The 23,927-nt window shown below is 37.7% G+C and overlaps 1 protein-coding gene and 1 pseudogene across 1 annotated transcript; one reads left to right on the top strand and one right to left on the bottom strand.

Moving 5' to 3' along the window:
• Positions 1-698: 698 nt before the first annotated feature.
• LOC131223613 (U6atac minor spliceosomal RNA) lies at positions 699-842 on the top strand (annotated as a pseudogene).
• A 20,909-nt stretch (positions 843-21,751) lies between these two features.
• On the bottom strand, positions 21,752-23,707 carry LOC131218694 (Bowman-Birk type proteinase inhibitor-like). Its single transcript, XM_058213399.1, has 2 exons — positions 23,548-23,707; positions 21,752-22,158 (listed from the first exon to the last, which is right to left on the bottom strand). The coding sequence occupies exons 1-2, from the start codon at positions 23,657-23,659 to the stop codon at positions 21,947-21,949; spliced, it is 324 nt and encodes a 107-aa protein (XP_058069382.1). The 5' UTR covers positions 23,660-23,707; the 3' UTR covers positions 21,752-21,946.
• Between the last annotated feature and the right edge of the window lie 220 nt (positions 23,708-23,927).

Here is a 23,927-nt window from a genome sequence, read left to right on the forward strand (position 1 = left end):
ACATAGCCCTGCCCTCTTTCTTGCGCCGCACTCCCTGCCCCTGCCCTCTCTCTCTCGTTGCACTCCCTGCGCCTGCCCTCTCTCTCTCGCCAACGTCGCCGCACTCCCTCAGTCCCCCCCTCTCTCTCTCTCTCTCTGTGGCTCGCCGTCCCGGTCCCGGACACCGGCACTCGTGCGGCGTATCTGTTGTCTGAGCTCTCTCTCTCTCTCTCTCTCTCTCTCTCTCTCTTTCTCTCTCTCTCGCCGTCCGCCCTTCCCATCTCCCAATCACCAGAAAACCCTCTCTCTCGCCGTCCCAATCACCGCGACGCTCTCTCTCTCTTTCGGTACGCCATTTTCTTTCTAGATTTTTCAAATTTCTCTCCCCTTTCAAAACCCTAGCTCGAAATCTCTAATCCGTCTCGAATTTCTCCCCCATTTTCTTGTATTTACAGTGGTAATCTTCTCTTTGCAGGGTAAATAGTTCAAAAAAACCACGTACAGCCATCCCTCTCGCACTGGCCGCCCCTCTCCGATCGTCCATCGCTGGCCGTCTCTCTCTGGCCATCTCGAATGTTGATCCGAACTTCAACAACGGCTTCTTCATCATTCTCTGTGATGGTAATTAGCAATTATCAATGTTATTGATTTTCTACAAATGTTTTATTGAATATGAACCATTGTTGCATTTGTTTTCTTATACTATTTGCGGGCCACTAGTGTTCGTTGTAAGGAGAGACGGTTGACATCTCCCCTGATAGGGACGAGAATAGCTTTCGGGCTGTCCTGTTACCACACATCCCTATTTGCGGGCCACTATTCCAAGGGTTACAACTCTGGACTGCCTTGACAAAGAAATTTTTAGGTGGCAGGGTCCATGAGAGCAATGGTCTGGATAATTGAACCATGGGCCTGCTTGCTCAAGCTGAAAACTTAAAGTCCAACTTCAGATAAATTCCTGGTGGTTGAAGGGTGCATTTGATTGCACTAAATACGAAGAAATCTCTTGTTATATCACTAACAGCCTAAAACAGTTATTGGGGTATCTGTTTGGTTGAGTTTTCAGTTTTGAGAGTTTGTGTTTTGAAGACTACTAAGTTTTTTAGGTGGTTTTTGTTTTGCCTTTTGTTACTTGCAATGTTAACTGAACATGATTTTAGATCTTAATGGTTGGATTTTAGAGAGCCATTATGTAATGCCTCTAACTATTTGATAAAATGGCTTAACAAGAAATGTTTTGTGTGGATTGTAGTATTTTATATTTAGATGTGATCTTGAGTTGGTAAATGTGGTACACTCGACTGCAGCCACAGTAGTCAAGTGTACTTCCATTGGCAACTTTGAAGCTACAAATGTTTTATCTTGAGGCATACTTGCATATGCCTTACAAAGAGCTAGCATGGTATTGTTATTAAGTCATCATCTGCTTTCTTTTGTTTTGCCATTCTCATGAATGGATGATAAATGGAAAAGGCTTTTTCCTCCATGATTGGTTAATATGTTCTCCCTTGTTTCTAAGCTAAGTTTGCAAAAACTGTATGTATGGTTTCTTCCTTCTGACATGCAGAATTTCGATTGCAGATGGAATGAAATGATAATTTACATTGTTGTTATTGAATGTTTTAGGGTGTTTGGTTGCAACCAAACACATTACATCAATGTTTTATTGAATGTTAGGTGTTTTATTGATTTTTTTTTTTTTTTTGTATATCTTAATTCTTATTAGATGTCAAGTACTGGAGAGACAAATAATCCTCAAGAGCTCTCTATTACTAATTCTCCATCTCATGCAAAGGTATGTCATCCTAAAGACAAGGGTCGTAAATCTGACGTTTGGGATCATTTTACAAAAATTGTAAATGACGGGGATGGAAAAGTAAAAGGGGCTAGATGTAACTACTGTAGTTCATCCTATGCATGGTTGAGTGAGAATGAGACTAGCACTTTGAGAAAACATATATCAAAGTGTCTCAAGAATTTCCAAAATAAAGACAAGAAACAGAAACTTTTGTCAATGCATTCAATATCAGAAGATGGTGGTAGTACCCTTGGTGTGTGGAAATTTGATCAAGATCTATGTAGAGAAGCACTTGCAAAAATGATAATCGTAGATGAGTTGCCTTTTAAGTTTGTTGAGCATGAAGGATTTCGTTACTTTTGTAGCGTCATGCAACCTAATTTCAAAATATTATCACGTACTACAATGGCAAGGGATTGTATGGCATTGCATGTGAGTGAGAGAAAAAAATGAAGGATTTATTAGTGAACTCAAATCAAAGAATTTGTCTCACTACAGATTCATGGACCTCAGTGCAAAATCTTTCTTACATGTGCCTTACAGCTCATTTTATCAAAGACTGGAAATTGCATAAAAGAATTTTAAACTTTTGTGTGATTTCTAGTCACAAAGGTGAAGAAATTGGTCGAGTAGTGGAGGCATGTTTAATGGAATGGGGTATAGAGAAACTATGCATGCTTACTGTGGATAATGCAAGTTCCAACGATGTTGCTATTTCATATATGAAAAGAAAGATGTCTAAGAAGAGTGATACTTTCGTTTTAGGCGGCGAATTCTTTCACATGAGGTGTTGTGCACATATTCTTAATTTAATTCTGAAAGATGGGTTAATTGAATTAAAAGATTCATTAACTCAAATTCATGGGGCAGTGAGGTATGTTAAGAGTTCTCCACAAAGAGAACAACGTTTCAAGGCATGTGTAGAGAAAGAGAGAATAACATATAAAAGTTGTTTGTGCCTAGATATTCAAACTAGGTGGAACTCCACATATCTCATGCTAGATGCTGCAACAAAGTTCCAAAAAGCATTTGAGAGATTAGAAGAGGAAGATCCACATTTCACCATAGAACTTCATGATGGACCGGCTATCACTAGTGATTGGGATGATGCTCGGGTTTTTACAAAATTTTTGCAGAAATTCTATGATGCAACTGTTCGCTTGTCTGGTTCTTTATATGTCACTTCTAATTCATATTTTCATGAAGTTTGTGCCATTGAAAGTTTCTTATCCGAATGGTCAATCAGTATGGATTCTACTTTAAATGCCATGGCTAAGAAAATAAAGATTAAATTTGAGAAGTATTGAGAAAATATTGGCAAGGTGAATATGATGTTATTGATTGCTGTTGTGTTGGATCCCCGTTATAAATTGAAATATGTGAAGTTTTGTTATTCTGAAGTTTACGAACCTGCCATGGTGATTGAGCTCACTAAGAAGATAAGAGAGACATTCAATCGTATTTATGATGAGTATCAAAAGTTGCAGTCAGTTAATTCTTCTTCAAGTCAAGCCATTTTTGACATGGATGTCGACCAATCAATTAGTTGTACAAGTGAACAATTAATTTCTCTCAAATCGAAGTTTCAAAAACATTTGGAAGAAGAAGAGAATTATGGAGGCAAGTTTGAAGTGGAGAAATATTTGAAGGAATCTTGTGAAAAGGATAATCTAAACTTTGAAATTTTGAATTAGTGGAAGGTGAATAGCTCAAAGTATCGAGTTCTTTCTCAAGTTGCAAGGGATATTTTAGCCATTCCTGTATCTACCGTTGCTTCTGAATCGGCTTTTAGTACTGGAGGTCGTGTTCTAGATCAATTCCGTAGTTCTCTTACCCCTAAGCTTGTGGAATGCTTAATTTGTGCACAAGATTGGTTACGTGCTTCGCCTCTCCCAATTCAAGTTGAAGAAAATATGGCTGAAATTGAAGCTCTTGAATCAGGTAAACGTTCATTTGATCAATATAATTTTGTCATATGATTTACTTTTACTTATTGTGTTCTTCTTGATTTTAATAAATTATTATATTTTTGTAGCCCTATCTTCTATTTGAGGACTTTCATATCAAGTTTACTTTGGTGAGATTCAATTGACTATAATCTACAGGTTGGTTTCCTTCTGCTTTGTGTTTTCATGGTCTTTTCATGTTTATTGAGCATTTGCTGTTTGTTGGGTGTTAATGTGTTTTAATAGGATTGTTGTTATTGTTGGTTTGTTGAAGTTTCTTTCTTCTTTTACTGGTATATTAGAAAATTAGGGTAAGAATGGATTTCTAAAGCATGGTCCCACTTGTCAAAACTGAAAATTTATGTATACATTACCAACAATCTTCTTTAACATCTAATCTGTTGATATGTTGAAGTTGTTTAATTTTATCTAAAGTTTATTCCACCTTTTTAACCTTTTTGGTACACTTCTATGGACTGTTGGAAGAGTAGGATTGGTGAAAAAGGTGAGGTTTGGTAGTTGTTTAATTGTGACATGTTTAAGGCAGATTCTAAACTGCTGGTTGCATCGTGGTCATATAATCTTGGTGAGGTTTGATAGTTTTCAAAGGCATTTCTTAGTTTTAAAGGAATGGTCATGCAAATCAGATGACTCTACAGTTTGTCCTGGTGTTAATTATTAGATAATCTTTTCTCTATTTGGTTGAGATTTCCCTAGGTTTATATATTTGGAAAGACTAATATGAGGACACAGTGCAATTTGCAATTTCTGCTAAGTTTCTTCAATCTATCCAATTTTTTTATTGCAATGTGAGTTGATACCATTAACAATCCATGGTTAATTCTGTCAGTGACCTGCAGAGCAACCAATTTACTGGATCAGTTAAATTCTTGGCTGGTCTCCCTCTATCATACCTGTATGTCTTGAACTAACTGTCTTACTTTGTATAGATTGTCTATTCTTCAACACCTTTTAAGCCTGAGTACAAAGTTCTGATTTTAACTGCTCTTAAGTTTCAGTAGTGTATTGATTTTGAGATGAAAGGCTATTGTGATTAGGCCTTTCTATTCTAATAAACATATTAGTCAAGGCTAGTAATAAATCATGTACTAATCATATGTATTAATGAGAAAAGAGATTCATGATGGAATAAGTTTGGTGCTTTCTTAGCAATGTATTAATGTGTAATGTACAGGTACAGTTCAGTGCTGGAGAGTCCACTTATCTCTTTGGTAGAAATGATTCAAGGGCATGCCTGGAAACAGCACGTCCAAAAAATCAAAAGCTCCCTTATAATGGATTGCTTATGATTCTAACGAATCACTTTCAACAGATGATCTTAACCATCCATCCATGGCATACAACTCAGATAAAAGATGGTCATAAAAAAACAGACGGCTACTTTTCAGGTGGATAGGATCATCTGATTGGTGTGATTCTTTCAGGGCGTCCCATAGGTTGTAAGTTTATAACTATGGACAGTCCAGATTCATTCCTTGAAGACAGTTGCCTAAAAGTAGAAATTGTTGATGGCACTGTATGATGGCTGATAGATGAATTTTTATGATAGTGGTTGGTTTAGTTAGTTGATTTTGTCATAAGAAGCTCAGATTTTCTATAATTTAATATGATTTCAGTTTGTATAAATATGATTTCAGATTTTTCTATATCTACAAAAGATTATAAAAATCTTATGGTTTTATGATTTGTGATTTACATTTTCAATCCTCTTGCTATTTTGTGATCCGACTTAACTTTCAAAACATTGCTCATGAATGGACATGTTGCACCCATGTAGCAAGCAACAATGTAATCCTAACCATTCATGTGGCAAACAACTTCCAACTGACAGGAACCTTATGGAAATCAGGAAGCTTAGTTGAAATAATTGGAGTGTGTTTCCATGTTCAGACACGGAACAATGTTTTGGAACAATATCATACTACCAATATAGCTGCAGAATCTGAAATTTCATTCAATAGGCTTAACAAAACCCAGCTGCACAGACCTTCAAGCTCTTCAAATCTAAGGAGCATGAGTAGGTGAATGGATACAATTCAGTCGTTAGTATGTGGAGAAGAGTAAGTAATCTTCTTTGTTGCTTCTTAATTGCGAATGGTCAATCTTACTAGAGTTTCTCACCATTGATGTTAAGTCATTTGTGCAGCTTGAGGGATCTTTTTGTTAATTGGGCCACACATGGCTGGGTCCATTTTTGTATTAAAAAAATTAAAAAATCCCCAAGTGACTTCTTATTAAAAATTAAACAACCAAATTGTAATTTTCTCTATCTGCTTTTAGGTACCCATGTGACTTGAATTGCAAATGCTCTGATTTCAATGGATAAGGGAAACAGATTCGCTACTCCCATTGCCACCGGCCAATGGCTAGTGGTGGGTCGTGCTATGTAAGCCTCACCATGATGTTTATGTCTCATCCACGCCGTTCATTTATTTTTCTAGATCAATTTATGGTATGAGATCATAAACGAGGTATATTCAAATCTCAAGTGGACCACATTACAGAAAAGTGTTGAATGAACGTTGATCATTAAAAACTTTTTGGGATCATAAATGTTTTGGATTAAGATGATCTTTGTTTTTTTCTTTCATCTGGGATTGTATGACCTAATCAACATATTGGATGTCAAATAAACAGTACAGTGGGCTTTAGGAAGATTTTAATTATGGATATCCAATCATTATTGTTTTCCCGTTGTGTGGTCCACCTGAGATTTATATCTCTCAAATGAACGGACGGAATGGATTAAACACATACATCATGGTGGACCTACAGATCACCGACATTGGATGGTGGCAGGGGGCCAATCCTTTTCCACGGATAAGCAGGACCAGGAACCGTACGGTAAGAGTGTGTGGTCACTTTTAGCCAATTGAGACTTGAATTTACAGCTGGCCTTACATGCGTGGTCACGAGGAACGTGTACCGGAAGTGGATTGCATGTTGAGTATCTGGGTGCTGCTCAAGGTGATTTATTTATTTTATCCACTCGGTTCATTCATTTTATTGTATAATTTTAGAGCTTTAGCCTAAAAATGAAGCATTTCCAAAGCTTAAGTGGACCACACCTCAGGAAATAAGTATGAATTGAACATTCGCTCTTGAAAATATCTTGATGTACACAAAAGTTTTAAATAATTTAATATTTATTTTTTTCCATTCATCCATGTCTGCCTTATCTAATGAACAGGTTAGGTAATAAACATCAGTGTGGGCCCTAAGAATCTTTCAACCGTGGAAATCATGCATTATCCCCACATAAGCATGACCTGCTAATAATAGGGTAAGAATGTGTGGTCACTCTCAGCCAATTAGGACGGGAGTTTACAGCTGGCATGATCGTACGTTGTCACGAGTCAGGTACTCTGGAAGCAGATTGCTAATGATCAATTCATCCCGAATCAGGTATTCTGGAAGCAGATGGCTAATGAGCAACGCATGTACTAAAGCCCCGTTTGTAAAATCTGAAGTCTAAAGGTCAGAATCTGAAATCTGTAGTCGGAAATACGAAGTTGAAAAACGTATTTGGTAATTATGGCTGAGGTCTGAAAATTGAGTACTGAATTTGAGGGTTCGAGTCCTTACCTTAGTGGTAGACTTTGATGAGTTTCAACACTTGGTCTTGGGTTCGATACCCATAGGTGGTAAAATCCCACTACGGCGTGCGTGGGTGTGTGTGTTAAAAAAAAAAAAAAAAGTACTGAATTTGAAATAATTTGTTTTTTAACAAACATCTGAAATGTCTGAAATATGTTAATTTGACACATTTGCCCTTATCTATCTCTTGTTTGGAAATGCTTTACATTATAAAGAAATTATTTTTTATTAAATGAAAATAAAATTATTCTATTTAATTCAAATAAACTATAAAGTACTTAATAGAAAATTAAAATATCATTATTCATAAAAACAGATTAAAAAAATTAATGATTTGTATGTATAAGTGTAGCGGCAATTTCTTCTCGCATATTGGATATAATAATTTGTTCCATGCTTGTTTGGTCAAGCTTGACCCTGACATACCACCCTTATGTGCTTCTTCAAAACAACAATCAATAAATATTTTTTACTTTTTCATTTCATCTAGGCATGTATGACCTAATCAACATATTGGATGTCAAATAAACAGTATAGTGGGCCCTAGGAGGATTCTAATGGTGGATATCCAATCACTATTGTTTTCCTGTGGTGTGGTCAACCTGAGATTTATATCCCGCTTATTTTTGGGACAGAGACATAAAATGATATGTAAAAAATGGATGAGCGGAATGGATGAAACACATACATCATCGGGGCCACAGAGAACCGACAACCACCCCTTGGGGTCACAGATTTATATTCCTCTCATTTTTGGGATCAAGCCATAACATGATCTTTAAAAATGGATGAACAGAATGGATGAAACCAATACATCATGGTGGGTCCCACAGAGCACCGACCACCAGCCACAGAACTGGTGGCAGGGGGAGTAGCCAATCCGTTTTCGACGCTCCTCGAGGTCGGGTTGTACGAACGGTTCAAAGAGATCAAAGTTACATGGGCCCTACAATAATGTATTTATTATATCCACACCGTTCATCAAATTTTCGAGATCATTTTAGAGTATTATCCAAAAAATGAATCATATCCAAAACTCAAATGGATCACACCAAAAATAGCAGCAGGATAATGATTTTCACCGTTAAAAAATTCGCAGGGCTCAGTATAACATTTATTTTCCATCTAATCTATTCATAAGGTCAAAATATCTGGATGAGGAGGAAAAACAAATTTCATATTGATCCGAAACTTCTGTGACCCCAAAAAGGGTTTCAATGGTAGATGTTCATTCCCCCATTGTGTGGTCCACTTTATCTTTAGATCTGTCTTATTTTTCGGCTTAAGCCTTACGACAAGCTCACAAAATGGATGGATGGTTTGGATATAACAAATACGTCATGATGGGAACTACAAAACTTGCTGACATCAATACACCAGCCAATCTGCTTCCCAATCCGTCCCAGCCCATCCGCTTCGAACGTGGATTGCATCCTACCCCCGCCCGAACGGATTACCGTCCGGGTAGGGCTCTGTGGGGCCCACTGTGATGTAAGTATTTTATTTAAGCCGTTCATCATTTTTCTCATATTAGTTTAATATATGATACGAAAGATGAAGCAGGTCCACAACTTTAGTGAACCACACCAAAGGATGCTGCAGTGATAATGACATCCACCGTTAAAACCTTTCTAAGAGCCACTGTGACATTTTTTTTACCATCCAACCTATTCATTAGGTCATGTAGACGTGGATGAAGTGAAAACACGAATATCAGCTTGATCCGAAACTTCTCCAGCTCCCAAGAAGTTTTTAACGGTGGATGTTCAATCCCCACCTTATGGTCTGATCCTTGGACATGCTTCTTTTATTGGCTCACACCTTATATGATTTGAAAAAGTTGATGGACGGTATGGATCAAACACATAAATCATGGTGGTCACAGGTTAAAGGTTGATTTTGTATTGTGCAAACAATTTAAAAGAAAAAATTGCCGTAGTAACTTGAAAGGGGTAATTTTGGAAGCAAAAATTTTTGTTTAATGAAAAATCACGAAGCGCATTCCGCGTTCGCCATTAAGCCAGACTCCTATCATGGAAAGAATTCAGTGAAAAATCACTTAGCGCTTTCCTTCTTCCACGTTAACAATGCATTAACAAACACCACTAAACACGGAACATTTTCCCAATTCCGCGTTAAGTGCAAAAAATCATCGTTAACAAACACGCCCTAAGTCAGGTATTCTGGAAGCGGATTGCTAATGAGCAACTCAGTATGAGTCGTAAACTTTGTGAGGCTCGCTATAATTTATTTATTTTATCATCTCGTATCATCTATTTTACTATATCAGTTTAGGACTTTAGATTTTTTTTAAAAATAAGTATATCTAAAGCCCAAGTGGATCATACCATAAGAAACAGCGTGAATTAATCATCCACTGTTAAAAGTTTCTTAGGGATTAGGAAAGTTTTAGATCAATCGGATATTTGTTTTTTACTTGTATCGGTGTAGTGTGACCAGGCTGGATGATAAATAAACATCACTATGGGCCTTAGTAAGGTTTCCGTGTTGGAAATTGCAGTGCAAAATCTAACTTTTAACGTGTAGAAGAGTAAGAATCCCACTACAGCGTTGAGTGTGTGGTGCTGTGTGTGCGTGTGTAAAAAATAAAAATCAAAATCAAAATCGCAGTACACAATTTAACTTTTATCGTGTGAAGCTTCTCTGGCCCACCACAATTTGTGTTAGAACCATACTACCTATCAATTATTTTCAGACCATTTCAGAGCGTGAGTCCAAAAATGAGGTACATTCAATAGTAAACCTTATGGTGTACCCTTGAAGATTTCAAGGGTAATAATTCAATCCCTGTTACTTTATGTGGTGTGGTCGATTGGAGGTTTGGATGTGCCACATTTTTGGGCTCTTGCTCTAGAATGATCTAGAAAAATCAATGAATGGTGTGGATCTATAACGCCCCGACTTTTCAGGACCCGAGTATATGACTCGTTTCTTAAAAACCCGAGTGTTAAGTTTAAAGGATGGTCAAATCAGCATAAAGAAAAAATTCATTTACATTTGAAATATACAAGAAGCTGCCCATAATGATGTTACAAACAAATGTCTCAAACTTACAATTACAAGTAAAATGATGTTACATGTAACCAAAGAAAAATATAACAAATCTAGGACTGTAAACCATGTAGCAACTCTTGACAATATAATCATGCATCTTCAACAGTGATACTATGATCCTTATCAGCCTGAACCTGAAACTCAATTAAGCCACCTATGCTGCCTGTACGGTTATATATTTGATGGATGAGTAGCCAACTCAGTGTGAATTCCTCTTAAGATTACACACCGCCGCATTAGGAAAGCATAGTTATAAAACAAAGCATACAAAACAATACATGATGCAAGTCTTATTAGATGCATGGATGCGTGAATGCAATCATCGCCCTAGGGATGCTCATCCGTACGAACAGTGGGCTCGTCACCAATGCAATCATTGACCTGGAAAAATCATCTAGTCGGACAAATACGTACAATAACAATAGACGCTGGTCTGTGCCATGTATGCATGATTAGCCAAACAATTATTAGTCCAGTTACAATCAGCCAATTTAAATAAGCTCAAGGTCACTACGGGGGCTCGTCACCTGCGTAGGCCGACAACTCGGGCATGGGTCTCATACCACCATCCCCAGCTCATGAGACTACCATTTTAGGATGTTTAATGGAAACTCGTCGACTAGTGGCCACTATATTACAGTATATGAGGCTTACCATCGCATGGTTGCACAGTATAAAACATCGAACTTATATAAGAAAAATACCAAAACAAATCCACGTAGGGCCAATATCAAAACAAACCAAATAGGGTAAATATCAAAATAAGTCACATAGGGCGAGTATCAAAACCATGCGATAAAAAACCATCCTCGAAAATTACTTAGAAACAACAACTCTGGATGGTTGGTCCACATCAATGATCCATCTAGACAACCACTTAATAACTACTAGATCGAAGGTCCATTATAATCACCATCAATCGAGTTACATCCCAAGTATGGGTGTACATTTATAAGTAGAGTTTTCCCACTAATGTACCAGTTTAAATCTTAGAAGCAATCCATAAGTAATCCAATAGCATAAATTAAATATACAGGATAAACATTAAGCATGTGATGTAGTAACTTAATTCCAACAATTAATACATGTGGTTATAGAATGGAGATATTATTTATAAATTAAAATAAAACTATAACTTAAGCTAATGGGAAAATGAAAAGCTCGGGGGGGAGAATCATCACTTTATGCTTTGAACCGTTTACATCATCGCTAGGAGGTGCGTGCGCCCTTAGGGTTGAATCCTACCATGAGTTATGAAATTGTACGATTAGATTCAAGTTCTATGCACTAATTAGGGTTTAATGTATAATTAGGGTTTCATCCTTAAGTTTAGTCCTAAACTTAGATTTTAGGATTTGAATCTTGAATTATTATTATTATTATTATTATTATTATCGTTACTGTACAATATTGGATCAATTAATATTCAAAATGGGAGTATTAATCAATCAATATTAACAATGACGACTCACAAGTTCATATTTAAATACACCAACGTTATCTAATATTCCTATAATGACTAATAATCTATTAGATAATACAAGTAATAATACTAAAATTCTTACTAACAGTAATATGATAAGGACTAATACTAACAATCATATTAATGAGAATTTTACTAATCTCATAATGGAAATGATAATAACAATAGCTATCATTAATCAATCTAGCCATGATAATATATATGTATTATGATCTACCATTTAGGATAATATTTAAGAGAGTTAAATAAAATACCTTTATTTGATAATTACAACCTTGCTTATAATACTCGTTTCAGCGTAAATACTCTACTAATGTCTAATCATATATAATATTAGAAACCCCCATAATAAGAGTGATAACAATGATATTAACGCATCAGAACAAGTCTAGCTTAGGAAAAAGAGATGTTGACTCACCTACGTTGATTCGGTAGCTCAACTCAACCTCAACAAGGCCTAAACTAGGCCCAAACATAGCCCGACATTAGCGAAGTCCGGACCAGGCCCAAGCATGTCCCGGCCCATCTAGATTCAGTCCCAACCGAGTTGACTCGGCTCAACTCTTCTTCTCTCCCTCTTTCTTCTCTTTCCTTCCTTCTCCCTTTTCTTTCTCTTTTCTTCCTTCTTCCCCTGCTACTGGAAAACTCCAGCGAGAAGACTGACCGGTTCGAGCTGTGACTCAAACCGAGTCGAGTCCAGTTGACTCGGCAGCAACCAAACCCGACTCAACTCCCTTTCTATCCTATCTTCTTCTTTCTCTCTTCTCCCATTTTCTTCCTTCTTTTACATTTGTTGGTTTCTTAGCATAGCCCGAAATAGACCCGACTCGGACCAGCACACCAGCAGGGTCCCTGGCCTAACCCGGACCCAACTCAGGCGGAACTCGGCCGGGTCGAGTTGGTGCAACACGCACCACCTCTCTATTCTCTCTCCCTTTCTTCTGAAATGACCAGGAGGTCTGGAACTCCATCTGGACCCCAAACGCAAGTCAGATCGTTCACCTGAGTCAGCCAACGAGTCACAGGCTTGGTTCGAGCTGAAATGAGTTGGCAGCGGCGCGATTGCCCTGACTCGACTCAGCTCACTCTCTCTCAAGATCTTCTTCATTTTCTGCTTCTCTGGATTCTCAGCAGACCCCAAGGCTCAACCCGATTTCGCCCCGACTCGAGTTGGCAGCGAGTCGCGGTGCAGTGCATCCCAGCTCGAGCCGAACCTCCCACTTATCCCCATTCTTTCTTTTCCTTCCACCCACCTCCAATCTGAGGTTGAACCGGCTTGGAATCGCAGCAACTCGGTGAGCCGAAACGGTGGTCGTGCATGGAGTTTTGGCGAGGAAGATGACTAGCCATTAATGGCGGATTCCACTACTGAGCACGTTCCTTCGAAACGAGCGTGCTGGAGGGTCTGGATCATTGCTTTGAAGCTTATGGATGCCTTAAATCGAAGCTCCATGAAAGTTTAGGTGGTGGTTTTGAAGGAAGAAGAAAACGGCTGTTTTTCTCCTTCCGGTCACGAGGAATGGTGAGGAACCCTAATATGCTCGATCTGTAGCTATTTTTGGGGTCTCTCTAACTATCCTAAACCGTAGGATCCGAAATGGGTGGCTCGGATGGTGTTGTCCTTGCAACGGCTCCAAATACCGCCAGTAATATGAAACCGGTCGTGGTTTCTCTTCACCGCAGGTAGAAAACTCTAAGACAGTTTTGGATGGTCTAAAACAGGGATCTGTGATTGGAGGAGAGATCCTTACACGGATCACAACAGCTGGCCGGAGAAAACTGTGGGGATAGTTTTCCACTTTTGGAATGGGTCGTGTGAAGGTGTTTTTGGGCCGGATTTCAGCACACACGCGTATATATGAAATTATGTTGGGTCCACCATCCTGGATGGATTTGAGAGGCCTACAACATGAACGGTTTGGATTGGCTCAAGGTGGCCCATGTAGATAAAAAATGATCGGTTTTAAGAGGGCTGGAAACACAACTTTGTTTGTACGCATGCCCAGTTCAGCTGGACTATGCACATCCTCGTGGGCTTCAACGCAAAAAATTGTTGTGTTTTAGTAATACCCAATCCCTGAACACGATGGACGATTCAGATTGATCATGTGGGACACGATGGTGGGCCATTGATTGAGCAAAAACGTCCGTCCGTTTGAAACAGACGCTAGCGGGAAAACAGGAGAGGTCTTTGCCTCTTTTGGCTAGGCACGGGTCAGAGGCATCTGACCGAGCCCCTTGGCTCAGTGCACAGTGGGTGCACACCCTGTTGTGCACGCTCACGACCTAGAGGTGGGGTCCACTTAGCTGTTTTTCCTTATCCACATCACGCATTCGTTCCTAGGAGTCCACTCAGGGCCTTTAGCCAAATATTAGGTAGATCTAAAGTTTAGGTGGGCCCCACAACTTGATTTGGGCCCTATTCATGGATTCACGTTGATCTGATGATAAGGTCATTCCGAAATCGATCGTCAATGGTTAACTAGAAATTTGTGGCTGGATTGTGGATCGGATGGCCTAATACACATTATAGTTAATTACAATGTTTTTAATATTGTTATTATTATTATTATCATTACTATTAGTTTATTTTATTTTATTTTAAAGTTGTTTAGGTGGGTCTCATCTTGATCATCATCATTTATTTACACTACAAGAAAGAGGGTTTTCAGTGACGAAACTTTTTTCGTCGCTAAAGACTATACACAGTTTTTGAAAAAATCGAAAGGTTTACTTTTAGCTATGAAAATTTTCGTAGCTAAAAAACGTGGACAAGACTTTTAGCGAAGAAAATTTTCGTTGCTAAAGGCTGTAAACAGCTTTTGAAAAAAATCGAAAGGTTTACTTTTAGCTACGAAAATTTTCTTCGCCAAAGGCAGTATCGAAAGGTATACGTTTAGCTACGAAAATTTTCATAGCTAAAAAACGTTAATGAAATATTTTTCGTACATAAAAAATATTCCATATCAAATTTCCTGATATGCATCTGTTAGAATATAATTCATCATATTCTTCCTGATATATACCTGTTATATAATATATTTCATCATATTCACAGTCACATCCATCTAAACCCATACTACGTAAATTCATCTAGACATAAGCTACATTCATCCAAACATAAACTGCATCCATCCAAACACAAACAATCCTATGAAAAAAAATAAATGAAAAGAGAGAGAATATATGAGAGGTGATCCAGACAAATGAAAAGAAAATTAACCTAACCTAAACCTAAACATATAACCTACACTTATAGGTTTAGGTTATAGGTTTAGGTTTAGGTTTTAGGTTTAGATTAAGGTTAGGTTATAGGTTATAAGTTTAGGTTATATGTTATGGGTTATATGTCATAGGTTTTGGTTTAGGTTAAGGTTATGGATTTAGGTTTAGGTTAAGGTTTAAGTTTAGATTATAGGTTTAGGTTATAGGTTATAGCTTTACGGAATTGAGAATAGGTTAAAGTTTAGGTTTAAGAAATCAAGTTCTGGTTCTGGTTTAGTATCGGGTTTAGGTTTCGGTTTTCAAGTTTAGGTTTAGGTTTAGGTTAGAGAGTTGAGATTAGGATTAGGTGTAGGTTTAGGTTTATGGATTTGAGAATATATTTAGGTTTTAGGTTTAAGTTATGGGTTTAGATTTAGGTTATAAGTGTAGGTAATAGGTTTAAGATTAAGTTAGATTATAGGTTAAGGTTTAGGGAATTAAGAATAGGTTAAGGTTTAGGTTTAGGAAATCGGGTTCGGATTTAGGTTTGGGGTTTTAAGTTTAGGTTAAGGTTAAGGATTTGAGATTAGATTAGGATTAGGTGTAGGTGTAGGTTTAGGGATTTGAGAATACATTTAGGTTTTAGGTTTAGGTTATAGGTTTTGGTTTAGGTTATAAGTGTCGGTTACAGGTTTAGGTTTAAGTTAGGTTATAGGTTAAGGTTTAGGTTTAGGAAATCGGGTTTGGGTTCGGGATCGGGTTTAGGTTTGGATTTTCAAGTTTAGGTTTAGGTTTAGGTTAGGGAGTTGAGATTAGGATTAGGTGTAGGTTTAGGTTTGGGGATTTGAGAATACATTTAGGTTTTAGGTTTAGGTTTAGGTTTAGGTTTTAGGTTATAGCTTTAGGAAATTGAGAATATGTTAAGGTTTAGGTTTAGGAAATCGGGTTCAGGTTCGGGATCGGGTTTAGGTTTGGGTTATTGGTATAGGTTTTTGTATTTGAGAATAGGTTGAGGTTAAGGTTATAATTATAGGTTATAGGTTAAGGTTTAGGTTTATGAAATCGGGTTCGGGATCGGGTTTAGGTTTGAGTTTTCAAGTTTAGGTTTATGAAATCGGGTTCGGGATCGGGTTTAGGTTTAAGTTAGGGAGTTGAGATTAGGATTAGGTGTAGGTTTAGGTTTAGGGATTTGAGAATACATTTAAGTTTTAGGTTTAGGGTTTAGGTTTTAAGTTTAGGTTTAGGTTTCGGCTATAAGTATAGGTTGTGGGATTTGAGAATAGGTTTAGATTAAGGTTATAAGTTTAGGTTAAGGTTATAGGTTATAGGTTATAGGTTATAGGTTTAGGTTAAGGTTTAGGTTTAGGTTTAGGTTATAGGTTATACATATAGGTTTACGTTTAAGTTAAGGTCTATGTTTAGGTTATAGGTATAGGTTTTGGAATTTGAGAATAGGTTTAGGTTAAGGTTATAAGTTTAGGTTATAGGTTTAGGTTATAAGTGTAGGTTTATGTTTAGGTTAAGGTCTAGGTTTAGGTTATAGATATAGGTTTTGGGATTTGAGAATAGGTTTAGGTTAAGGTTATAAGTATAGGTTATAGGTTAAGGTTTAGGTTTATGAAATTGGGTTCGGGTTTGGGATCGGGTTTAGGTTTGAGTTTTCAGGTTTAGGTTTATGTTTTAATTTATATGTTTAGGTTATAGGTTTAGGTTTAGGTTAAGGTTAGGTTATAGGCTATTCTCAATTCCCTAAAGCTATAACCTATAACCTAAACCTAAACCTAAACCTAAAACCTAAATGTATTCTCAAATCCTTAAACCTAAACCTACACCTAATCCTAATCTCAACTCCTTAACCTAAACCTAAAGCTAAACTTGAAAACCCAAACCTAAACCCGATCCCGAACCCGAACCCGAACCCGATTTCCTAAACCTAAACCTTAACCTATTCTCAATTCCTTAAAGTTATAACTTATAACCTAAACCTTAACCTATTCTCAATTCCCTAAAGCTATAACTTATAACCTAAACCTTAACCTAAACCTATAACCTAAACCTAAACCTATAACCTTAAACTAAACCAAAACCTATGACCTAAACCTTAACCTATAACCTATAACCCATAACCTAAACTTATAACCTATAACCTAACCTTAACCTTAACCTAAACCTAAACATAAAACCTTACCTATAACCTAAACCTAAACCTAAACCTAAACCTAAAACCTAAATGTATTCTCAAATCTCTAAACCTAAACCTACACCTAATCCTAATCTCAACTCCCTAACCTAAACCTAAACCTAAACTTGAAAACCCAAACTTAAACCCGATCCCGATCCCGAACCCGAACCCGAACTCGATTTCCTAAACCTAAACCTTAACCTATTCTCAATTCCCTAAAGCTATAACCTATAACCTATAACCTATAACTTATAACCTAAACCTAAAACCTAAAACCCAAACCTAAACCTAAAACCTAAATTTATTCTCAAATCCCTAAACCTAAACCTACACCTAATCCTAATCTCAACTCCCTAACCTAAACCTAAACCTAAACTTGAAAACCCAAACCTAAACCCTATCCTGAATCCGAACCCGATTTCCTAAACCTTAGCTTATTCTCAATTCCCTAAAGCTATAACCTATAACCTAAACTTAAACCTAAACCTAAACCTATAACCTTAACCTAAACCTAAAATCTAAACCTAAACCTAAAATCTAAATATATTTTCAAATCCCTAAACTTAAACCTTAACCTATTCTCAATTCCCTAAACCTTAACCTATAACCTAACTTAAACCTAAACCTATAACCCATACTTATAACCTAAAACCTAAATGTATTCTCAAATCCTAATCCTAATGTCAACTACTTAACCTAACTTAAACCTAAACCTACACCTAATCCAAACCTTAACCTAAACCTAAACTTAAACCTTAACCTTAACCTTAACCTAAACCTAAACCTATACTTATAAATCCTAATTTATTTTATAAAAGTTCATTTACGGTTAAGTTATTTTCTTAATAAGTTTATTTCCTTAATCTATTATTTACGAAACTACAGGATAAATTTGACTTGGATTTGAGTGTTCCGCACATCTCTCATGCTGTCGACAACATGATCAAGGAGCGGTTCAAGGATTACCGCGGTAAGTTGTTTCAGCCTCTCGCTGCACGCTTACCCATCGATGCCCCACCACCTCTGCCTTCATCTTTGTGATTTTCTGTATTTTTATTTATGATATTAAACTTATATGTATTTATGCGTGAATGAATGTGATGTGGATAAGATTGTTTGTGTTTGGATGAATGTACTTTTATGTTTGGATGGCTAGTTTGGGTTTATATGGATGTGAATGTGAATGTGAATATGATGAAATATATTATATAACAGGTGTATATCAGGAAGAATATGATGAAATATGTATATATTGTAACAGGTGTATATCAGAAAAAATATTCTAACAATTTTGTGCTGGAATATTTTTTTTTAAAAAAAAGAGACTTTTACCTACGAAAATTTTCGTATGTAAAAGTTTTGTAAAAATTTTCATTCCTAAAAGTTTTGTAATTATTTTTAGCAACGAAAATTTTCGTCGCTAAAAGTTGAAGGAATATTTTTTAGCAATGAATACTTTCGTTGCTAAAAGTGGAACGAATATTAGGGGTGCACATTTAACCGGTAGAACCGTGGAACCGGACCGGAATCGACCAAACAGTCCGGTTTGGTCTGGTTCTAGAGTGCACCGGTTCCCGTTTCGGTTCCAAAAATCAAAGAACCGGTGATATCAGTTCGGTTCTCGATTTGGGGGTATGTAGAACCGAACCGAACCGTGAACTAATCCGTAGAAACAAACCGTGGATCTGATCCATAGAACCGAACCTCGAACCGAACCGATGTATTTTTGCAAACCTTATAATTATTTTCTCTAAAATAATTATTTTCATAAATATATTTTTGCACACCTTATACAATATCTAAACCATTCATCAAATAGACTTCAACATGGATGGACATGGGCTTGCAATTGGGCTGGATTATAAAAAGCCGAGAACCGTGGAACCGATCCGGAGCCGAATCGGTTTTAACGATTCGGTTCCGATTCGGTTCTAGGGTGCCAACGGTCCAGTTCTGGTTCCGAATTTCCTAGAACCGTTAGGAACGGTTCGGTTCCGGTTTCACCCCAGAACCGGACCAAACTGAACCGTGTGCACCCATAGAAAATTTTCGTCGTTAAAAGTGGGATTTCTTGTAGTGTTACTCACTTAGTCCCTATAGCGCTTTGATCAGAATTAAATTATTTTAATTTGTAAGTAAGCCACACTTGTGATCTCACGGACAACTAATGATTCACGCTAATCCAACGGTTGGATTTCTTCTAGATTTGATCACCATCGATCAAAAGGGTTTTAAGGGCCCAAGGGCTATCCATACTGTGATTATTAGTGGGATTCAAGGCTTGTAAATCTCAGTTGTGTTTACTCCCAACTTAACCTTGAAGCTGGTGAACAATGGACTTGGTGATTCGGGCCTTTCAAATGATGTTCTTTTGAGATCTACACCATCTAGGATGTTATATATTTTCAAGTAGTAGATCCAGCCAAAGGTGGGGCGGATCCAATGCTCAGGTGGACCATACAATTGAATTTTGAGTCCTACTTGTGGATTCTCGTAAATTCAGCGATCATCTTCAGATTTGATCTTCATGGTTCCTAGTGGTCCTTAGTTGATCATAGGAAAAACTAACAGTTATTATCCTAATCAGATGGTTGGATTAGGGATTAGATGTCCTATTATACATTAATAACCTTATTATCACTTATCATTTTTGTTATTATTATTATTTTGTGTCACTTCTTCCACTCCTCTATAATTTGTGGGTCCACCCTTATCAGTGTCGTTTATCCCTTCTCCTATATGGCTTTGATTAAAGATTTGGCTATTTCAGTTTGTAAGCGGGTCATAATAAATAGGCCTCAACTTACGGTTATCGACTTATTTTAAATTGATGGTTGAAATCGTGGATTTTGTATTCTATCAATTGAGGTTCAGTAGTGAGTTGTGATTTATCAAATGATGGTTACTAATGCTAAGGTTATTATGTGTCTTCACACCGTTATGCAAAATTTGGATTATTGGTAACACCCGAGTACGCAAAAGTACAGGGTGTTATAGGATCTAATGCACAAATTATGGTGGAGCTAAGAAATGTACCACATATTAAAAGTTATGTTGTGTGGTCCACAATCTATTGGAGGGAGAAAATCGAACTGGTGTAATTAATGAGCGATAACACGGAACAACGACAACACTCAACTGTGAAAATTTATTTCTTGCTAAGAGTTGAATTTAGAAAGTTAGTAAGGTGATGGCATTTTGCCATGCAAGGTCAATGTTTGAAATTACACAAGAATAGTGCGAAACACCAACTGTTCACATGTGGCTCTGGGTAATAGGGCAGCTTGGGTGCATTTGGTACACTTTCAATTAGCCTTCAAGTTTTACCAATGTGATCCAGACTCTATTGTAGCCGTACGTGTTGCAAACCATGGTCTGATTAGGGATTTGGATGGTACGAAATGGTTCCTAAGTTGATTTGTTGACCTCTCCATTGACATTGCACCTAAGTGGCCGTTGATCGTGCCTGCACGGCAGATCAAAATGTGCATTGAATGGTCAAAGACTGTCATGAACTAGCATGTGCAAGGCCTCTTACTTATATAAGTCAGGTCCAGATGTAGGTTTTTCCATCAATACCAATACAGCTCTCCGTGAAATTGTATTTTCTAAAATTCTATTTTTTTCGTGCCATAATTTTATTTATTTTTGGTATTGTATCCATATATAATCAACTCCAAAAACATAATACAATATGCTCTTTTTGTTGGGTTTGTTTCAAGAGTGACATGGATTGATCACCTACATTAATTGTTGCAAATTAATTAAGAGAAACTATCCTTCATTATATAATGGCAACAGATTGCTGGTAACCTTCCTAAGCTGTCTCCATGCAATTCGTAGTGGAGACAAATACCATCTTAAAGAAAATAAATCTGTAACACGACTTGGAGCCCATTTTCCTTTTGCTTTAGTTTACAATTGGTTTATTCTCCTAATAGAGCTTTTCTGAATTTGAATATGTCATTTGAAATGCATTTGGCTTTCTTAAAATTGAATTGTTGTGTTCTTTCGTGATGTTTGAAAGCAGCTGCCCATGGACAAATGCCACCATAAATATAAGGCATACTTGGCATCAATATGCAATCCAAATCCATTCACCTGATGTGTCTTGTCAAGATGAAAAAAATTAATAAAAATTAAAAATCACTTAATTTCAATTTTTAATTGGGCCACACCATGTAAATATAGAGGTTTTAAGTATACTTTTAATAGGGTGGCTCGCCTAAAGTGTTGAATCGACCAGTGTTTTGAGATAAGGGCAAAAAAGGTGGTGTACCTAATGGATGGTGTTGATTTCATGCAGGTTAATGCTAGTAAGCCTTTTTCCAAGTGCCAGCCCTAACAGAGGTCACAGGTTATAGCTCACTCTTTTAATTAGACTCTGATCTGATACATATGACTAGTTCAAAACAACTCAGATTCAATCCTACCCGATTTGATTGGATACCAAGACTCTCCAGTCAGTCTCCAACCCAGCCAACATCAACCTATCCATTCATCAAGAGAGCTACAGAATAGGAAATATATAGTAACACTGGCGCGTTATCCAATAATAACACTGCCTATTACAGAGAGAACCGGTCATCCCAGACCAAGCATCATCCTAAGATACTTTTCATTATTTAGACATATATAAGAGACCGGTACTTTGATCCTTGTTACTTCTCACTGCCTGGGGTCACGCAAATCTCACATTTGTCCTTGATTACCGTACATGTGCATATGGGGGGTATGGACTTGGTGCAAACGCAATCATTCTTGCATTCCGAGGGACAGTAGTTCCTCATATAGGTGCATCGGCATGGTTGCGGTGGCCAGATTGGAAGGCAGGCGCAAAAGTCACAACATGGTTCATCTTCTCCGCCAAGTACTGAAAAAGCATTAGTAATGTGAACTGTTATTATTTTAATATTATCATCATTACCACTAACCATCATATCTTCTGTATGGATTTGAGGAAGTAAATATGGGTTTTGGGAATTCATCACATGCTTTCCAACTCATTAGTAACTACCACGTGTTGGAGCTGTGTTGGGCCCACCAGGAGGCGGGACTGCCATGTTAGGCTTAAATATCCAGATGACGTCCATTGTAGAAACTTCAAGATGAAATGTGGGCTCTACCGTGTTGTTTTTATGCCATCCAACCCCTTCATCTGATGTGCCACAACAGGATGAAGGGACATGACTAAACCTCAGACCATTCTGAAATTCAGGTGGGCGAAACCACCTAAATATATTGTTTTTACAAGTGATTCTATATTTCTCCCTGTGGTGTATCCCATCTGAGTTTTTGGATCAGGTTAACTGGTGGATGTACAGTGAAATTGAGGAGACGAACAAGATGCATGGTTTGGATTTTTAGATAGCTTGAAAGCATCTCATCATTCTGGTTGATCTACTCATGGCATGGTCAAAGCACTCAGTGACACAATTCAGCTGGTTTGAACCCAGGTGAAGTCAGGAACCAGTGGAATCATAGATGCTTATTGGCTGCAGCACCCACCGCTAGGGATATTCGACCCAACTTTAGTAGGAAGCAGTTTGCTTGGTGGCTCGACTCTGTAGTCACCATGATATATTTGTTAGATCCATGTCATCCATCCATTTTGTCTGCTCATTGTAAGGCATGAGCCCAAAAGTGAGGTAGATACAAGACTAAATTGGATCACACCACAGAAAAAAGTAAGGATAATGACAAGATATTTTAGGCGGACACCTATGTATAGGATCCCCGGCCCAAGAATCAGTAATTAGTTAGCTTCAGATCGCCCAGTGTACAAAACAAATGGATGGCTAGAAGGGTTAGCCAATGGTCCAGATATAATGATCATGTGGACACCACCTCATGAGCAAGCTTGTCTGCCTTCTGACCCAGAGAACCTACCTAATGGGGCCCACTTAACGAACAAATCGGATGGCACACATTCGTGTCAAGGTTCTCACGTGTTGGAGGACCCGATCAATTCATCTCAATGTAGTGGTAAGGAGCCCAGGCCACCGTTGACTGGCTGGGCATAACAGAAAAAATAAAAATAAAAATAAAGGAACGTGTGCGACGTAGGGACACGAATGGACGGTTAGAAACTTAAAACAGGGGTGAGCAAAGTGCTCAGAAACGTCCCACATGAATGGGCCTGAACCAAAAGACATAAAACGGTTAGGCAGTTCAATCCGCCAATGGGAATCGCCAGATCTGATGGACCCAGCGTTCCCACATGCTTGCCACGTGTATGGTGAGGATGAAAGCACTATATTACCTCCGGCAGTAGATGCAGTGAATAAGTCCACGCGAGCGTGAAGCTGCAGGAAAGAGGTGGCAAGGAGAGCCACCATCAACATAACGCTCAAACCTTTCTTCTCCATTCCCATCTCCCTTTGCTAAAACTCTTCTCTCTCTTGTAGCTCCGACTTCTTTCCTTGCCCTTCATCTCTCATTTATACACGACGGAACAGTCAATGGGACCAATTGAAAAGTAACACGTGTATACTTCTTTTTTTTATTTTTATTTTTTTTTCTAACCTTATTTTTATGCAATCACGTGCCACCTCTATCCTATGTTGAAGAGGCATTGAATAAGAACCGCAGGTGCAAGTGGGAAGATAATTATCATGTGGAAAGTATGTCTGAGGATAATTA

This window comes from Magnolia sinica, chromosome 1 (assembly GCF_029962835.1).
Source record: "Magnolia sinica isolate HGM2019 chromosome 1, MsV1, whole genome shotgun sequence".
NCBI lineage: Eukaryota > Viridiplantae > Streptophyta > Magnoliopsida > Magnoliales > Magnoliaceae > Magnolia > Magnolia sinica.

Coding starts and splice junctions, on each gene's coding strand:
- LOC131218694 (XM_058213399.1), bottom strand. CDS start 23,659: ATGGGAATGGAGAAGAAAGGTTTGAGCGTTATGTTGATGGTGGCTCTC. Junction 22,159..23,547: donor CACTGCATCTACTGCCGGAG/GTAATATAGTGC, acceptor ATGCTTTTTCAG/TACTTGGCGGAGAAGATGAA.